Source organism: Bison bison, unplaced genomic scaffold (genome assembly GCF_000754665.1).
Source record: "Bison bison bison isolate TAMUID 2011002044 unplaced genomic scaffold, Bison_UMD1.0 scf7180017864492, whole genome shotgun sequence".
NCBI classification, from domain to species: Eukaryota; Metazoa; Chordata; class Mammalia; order Artiodactyla; family Bovidae; genus Bison; species Bison bison.
In genome coordinates this window covers 2681759-2687526 of record NW_011495051.1, presented here as the reverse complement: position 1 = coordinate 2687526, position 5768 = coordinate 2681759, and the positions used below count along the sequence as shown (strand labels likewise).

Below are 5768 nucleotides of genomic sequence, written 5' to 3'. Positions count from 1 at the left end.
GGGGGGTGAAGGGGGACTGTGGGTGTGGGGCCAGGGGAGAAGTTGAGGGGCTTTGGCCAGGGCTAGGGTTGGGCGGGGTTCCTCGTACCAGATCATGGGGATGGGGCTGGGGGCAAGAGATTTGGCTAGGACCTGGAGTCGGGGCTCTGGGTGGTGGGCCTAGGTGTTGAGGTCGGGCATAAGGGGTGGGATCAGGCTGGGTTCTGGGGTCAAGGCCTGGGGTCTGTGGGCAGGGCCCCTTTCTAGAGCTGAGCTGGATTCTTGGACTGGTCTGGCTTCTAGTTTTAGAATCAGATTCAGTTCTGGAACTAAGGTGAACTCCAGAGCTGGGCTGAGTGTTTGAAGTGGTCTGGGTTTCAGAGCTAGGCTGAATTCTAGAGCTGCACTGGGTTCTGGAGCTGAACTGCACTCCAGAGCTGAGTTGAGTTCTTGCACTGGTCTGGGTCCCAGAGCTGGGCTGGGTCTCAGGACTGAGCTGGGTTCCAGAACTTGTCTGGGTTCTAGAGCCAGGTTGGCATCCAGAAGCAGGCTGTGTTCTGGAGCTGAGCTGGACTCCAGAGCTGGACTGAGTTCTTTCACTGGTCTGGGTCCCAGAGCTGGGCTGGGTCTCAGGACTGAGCTGAGTTCCAGAATTTGTCTGGGTTCTAGAGCTAGGTTGGCATCCAGAAGCAGGCTGTGTTCTGGAGCTGAGCTGGACTCCAGAGCTGGACTGAGTTCTTTCACTGGTCTGGGTCCTAGAGCTGGGCTGAATCTCAGGGTTCAGCTGGGTTCCAGAACTGGTCTGGATTCTGGAGCCGGTTTTGGATCCAGAGCTGGACTGTACTCTTGAACTGCTCCAGGTTTCAGAGCTGGCTTGCATCTCAGACCTGAACTGAACTGTGGAGCTGAGTTGGGTTTTGGAGTTGAGCTTGACTCCAGAGCGGGGCTTAGTTCCTGCACTTATCTGCATCTCTGAGCTGTGAGGGGTTCTAGAGATGAGCTGTGTTCCAGAGCTGGTCTGTTTCCCAAAGTCTGGCTCAGTCCCAGAGCTGCCCTGGGTTGTGGCCTGGATTTGGTTTTTAGAACTTGTCAGGCTTTCTGAGCTGAGCTGAGCCTCAGAGATGTTTTGAGCTCCTGGGCAGGGCTGGGTCCTTGAACTGGGCCTACTCTCGGAGTTTGACACAGCTGTGGAGCTGAAGTCTGTGTCTGCATCCTTCTGGGTCCCAGGACTTGACCGGGTTCCAGACATTAGCTGTATTCTGGAATGCACCTGGGTCTCAGCAGTTGACTGTGTTTTGGAGCCAGGTGGGATTCCAGAGCCAGCCTGGGCTCTAGAACCGAGCTGAGTTCTGGAGCTGGGTGGAGTGCTGGAGGTGGACTGAACTCTGGAAAGAGGCCAGGCCCGGAGATTAGTACTTGTCCCAGAGCTGGATGGCATTCTAGAGTTGCTCTGTGCTCTGCAGTGAGCATGGGGCTCAGCATCAGGCTGAGCTCTGGAGGCAGGTCTTGCCCCAGCAATGGGTGGGGGTCCAGAGCTTGTCTGAATCCTGGAGATGGGTTTGCTTGTTGCACGAGGCTGGGGGCTAGAGCTGGGCTCAGTCTCTGAGCTGGATTCATCACTGGAGCTGGACTGGGCCCTAGGACGCAGATAGGGTCTGGACCTGGGCTGGACTGAAGTGTGCATCTGGGTTCCTGAGCTGGCCTGGGTTCGGGAACAGGGTTGCATTTCAGAACCATCTTTGACTGCTAAGCTGGAGGGGCTTCCGGGGCTGGACTGCCTCTTGAGTCTCACGTGGGCTCCAGAACTACCTGGTGTTCCTGAGCTACATTGAGTATCCAGGTTCGGCTGAGTCATGGAGCTATCTTGAACTGCAGAGTTGGATCGAGTTTTATGGCAGGGCTTGGTCATAAAGCTGGCTTGGCTTCCAGAACCAGGTTGGATTTCAGAACTGGGCTGGGTCTTCAAATTTATTTGGGTTCCAAAGCTTGACTTCACATCAAAGCTCCACTTTGCCTCAGAGCTGTCCTGGGCTCTAGAGCCATCCTGGGCTCTAGAACTGAGCTGGGTTCTGAAGCTGGATTGCATCTCAGAACTGGATGGGGTTCTAGTGATGAACTGGGCCTCAGAACTGACCTGGGTTCTAAAGAGGGACTTGGTCTCTGAACAGGGCTGAGTCTCAGTTCTGGGTTTGGTCTCTGAGCTGGGCTGGGCTCTAGAGTAGGGCTGGGGCTCTGATCTGGGCTTGGTCTCTGAGCTGGGCTGGGCTCTAAAGCAGGGCTGGGGCTCCAATCTGGGTTGTGTCACAGGTCTGAGCTTGGTCCCTGAACTGGACTGGACTCTAGAGCAGGACTCGGGCTCAGATCTAGGCTTGGTCTCTGAACTGGGCTGTGTTCTAGAGCAGAGCTGGATCTCAGGTCTGGGCTTCTGGACTCTGGAGCAGGGCTGGGCTTTGGAAACTGACCGGGAGGGCTGGGGCGGGGGGCTGGGCTCCGAGCTGGGGCTGCGCTTGGCACCAGAGCAGACTAGCCGCAGGCTTCCCTGGCCTCGCCGATGGCGGCCCACACCTCCACCACAAACTCGTCCGGGAAGGCGAACTCGCCCAAGACGGAGTCTAAATGGCGTGCAAACTCCTGGACGCTCACTGTCTTCTTGGACGTCTCCACCATGGTGGATGCTGCAGGCCAAGCAGAGGGGAAGTGGGTGAGGGTTCTCCCTGGGGTGGGGGGGGTCCCTGCCTCCTCCCCATGGGCTGCCCTCCCCCCAGGGTCCACCCAGCTTACCCTGGCCCCTTACCCAGCTCTGGGTCCCGAATGCCCATGTAACTTTCCAGCAGATCGTCCACCCTCCGAGATGCCTCCTCCTCGAATTCACTGGGCTGGGGGCATGGGGGGCAAAGCAGAGAGTCAGAAGCCTGGGATCCTCAGGCCCAGCCCCCTCCCCAAGCCACTACCCCTTTGGTGACAGCAGATTGGGATCTTCCATGAGTCAATGCTTCTGGTCCCGCCATTACTGCCCTGCCTGACAAGAACCCATTCTGCAGATGGGGAAACTGAGGCTGAGTAAAGGAGAGGGTCTTCCCCAAGGTCATACTGAGTCAGCGTCAGCGGTAGAACTCTGTGTGCAAGAGCCCCTGAAGGCCCCCCATCCCCTCCACTCACCACTTCCTCCACAGTGGCAGCCCCCCCAGACCGAAGCCGCAGGGTCTCCCTCCCACTGCTGACTTTTGCTTCCATGGGGTATTTGCTGCTCCGGCTCCTCTGGCTGATCATATCTGGAGGGGACAGAGTAGAGGAGGTGCATGTGTTCTGGGTGAAGCTACATCTTCGTAAAGACTCAGAAGCCACCAACTGAGCCCTTCTAGAACATTCCTACCCTCCAAAGTCCTCCTTATTTCCATGGATGAATCCTCAGAGACCCTGTTTGAGAATCCTTCCTTCCCTTAAATTTCCTTCCTCCTCTCAAAATGACTCTCCCTAGAAGAAACTACTTCAGATTCTCCTTAGGGACAGTCTAGAAAGTATCTTGCTCTAGCATTTGCTCTCCCTAATCTAGTCATTGCAGGAAAGCAATGACTAGATTAGGGAGAGCAAATGCTAGAGCAAGATACTCCAGTATTCTTGCCTGGAGAATCCATGGACAGAGTAGCCTGGCAGGCTACAGACCACGGGGTCACAAAGAGTGGAACACGACCGAGAGACTAACACTTTCACAACCTAGTCGTGAGGGCTTCCCAGGTGGCTCAATGATAAAGCATCTGCCAGCCAATGCAGGAGACGTAAGAGATACGGGTTCGATCCCTGGGTCAGGAATTTGCCCTGAAGTAGGAAGTGGCAACTCACTCCAGTGTTCTTGCCTAGAGAATCCCATGGACAGAGGAGCCTGGCAGACTGCAGTCCATGGGGTCACAAAGAGTAGGACCTGACTGAACCACTGAGCACTCACACATGCAAGGTGACCTCTTTATCTCATCCACAGACCAGTCACAGACTTCTCTTTGAAAAGCTCCATTCTAGAATTCCCTATGAAAGCCACTGTCTAGAACTCACCAGAGACTCAGAGCAGGACTTTAAAAGCTGCCAGTTAGGTTACAGAATAGATCCAGACAGCTCCTTATCCTTTCTCAGTCTTCCCAAGCCTCCCCCGACCCCATGCCTGGGCTGACTCTATGACAATGTAGAAATAACCCACCTGTTTCTCATACAGTGCCAGAAGGTCTCTGTCCTGTTACCAGGGGCATCTAGACCCTTCCATCTTGTCCCATCCCCTGACCCTTTGCCGCTCCTTACATCCAGAGAACCCATTTCTGAAAGAGCTTCACCCCACCCAGCCTGTCCCCCAGGGCCCCAGGTGGCCCTCACCGAAGGCTCTCTTGGGCTGCACCAGCCGCAGGGTGAAGGGCTGAGACTTCGGCAGCTCACGTAGCATCTTGGCCACCTCGTAGTGGCGGCAGCCGACGATCGAGTGGTCGTTTATGGCCTCAATGCTGTCTCCCACACACACTGCCTCGATTCGGTTGATGATGCTGCCTTCCTTGATCCTCTGCGGGGGACCCAGAGTCATTCACAGGACCCCACCATCCAGCCACCCCACTCGGGTCCCCAGAGCCCATTCACACCACAGAGGAGCAGGGGCTCACCCCAGATCGCCGGACACCCTGGAAGCCACCTCCCCCTCACCCCAAAGTGGGCACCTTGATGAAGGCATAGCCGGCCCCGTTGTCCGTGATGGTCAGTCCCAGGGCGTCCTCCGTCTTAGTGACCTCCACCTCCTTAGTCTCGCCGCGCACATGGGCAAAGATAAAGTCCTCCAACCCTATCTGGCCGCCCAGGAGTTTCTGCATGTCCACCTTGTGGCTGTTTAGGGTGCAGAATAAGATCTGCCCCAAGAGGAGAGGGAGCCCCAAATTAACGACAGCCCTCATCCCCCACCATCTGCACAGAACAACCAGGGGATGGGCTCAGGGGCCTGATAGGGATACTGCAGCACAAAAGCATGAAACCCCTGCCTTCCCCAGTATCGTAGTCATGCTTAAGGGCAGAATATGGGATCCTCAGAATGGAGTAGGAGGCGAGGAGACTGGGACCCCCAGACTGAGGAGCAGGATGAGAAGGAGGCTGCGGACAGATGGACGCCCTTCTTCCATCCTCCCTCAGACTTCCACTTTTAACCCTTTGATGACCTGACAACCCCAGACCATCTTTTAAAGGCAGTTAGTTCCAAATCTCCTGGCGCCCCCTGGGGGCTGAGGGGCGCACCTGTGGCCCAGTCTCTGACTCCCATGACCTCGGACATCTCACCTGGCAGGGGGCTGCCGGGAACCCCAGTCCCCAGCCGCGCCCAGGAACCGGAGGCGCTTCCCTGAGGGCTGGGGTCCACTCCTAGCTGGGTAGCCCAGTGTTTTCCGGACGATCTAAGGATCCATGAACCTTAAGACTTGCTCACATTTTGCACAGGGAGTGCAAAGGGGGTCCACGGGGTATGGGCACCGCAGGATCCGAGAGGTGAGTCTCTGAGATCTGGAGATAGGGTCCCCTCCATCCGGAGATGGAGGGTCTGGGGACCCCGTCCCAGAGTCCAGGGTTCACCCCTATCCCCGGTCGACTAGTGGGCCTCGGGTGCTGGGGTCCGCGGGCCTCACCTCGGTGGGCGCAATTCCGAAGGCCTCGGCGATCTTGGCGTAGAGCTCGCGCACATTGGTGAAGCCCTCGATCTTGCCCGTGGGGCTGCCGTGCGCCAGCTGCGTGCGGAAGACGAGGCGCGGGCGGGCACGGGGCGCGGCTGGGGTCTG

General features: G+C 57.1%; 1 protein-coding gene across 1 annotated transcript in view; it reads right to left on the bottom strand.

Annotated features, from left to right (window-relative positions):
• Window positions 1-2423: 2423 nt before the first annotated feature.
• Window positions 2424-5768, bottom strand: part of GIPC3 (GIPC PDZ domain containing family, member 3) — a 4050-nt gene continuing 705 nt past the window's right edge. Inside the window, exons 2-7 of the mRNA XM_010828444.1 lie at window positions 5619-5765; window positions 4671-4856; window positions 4339-4519; window positions 3139-3251; window positions 2774-2855; window positions 2424-2654 (exon numbers count right to left, since the gene is read on the bottom strand). Of these exons, the coding sequence (XP_010826746.1) occupies window positions 2503-2654; window positions 2774-2855; window positions 3139-3251; window positions 4339-4519; window positions 4671-4856; window positions 5619-5765 (861 nt within the window). The 3' untranslated portion in view covers window positions 2424-2502. The remainder of the gene's footprint in view (window positions 2655-2773; window positions 2856-3138; window positions 3252-4338; window positions 4520-4670; window positions 4857-5618; window positions 5766-5768) is intronic.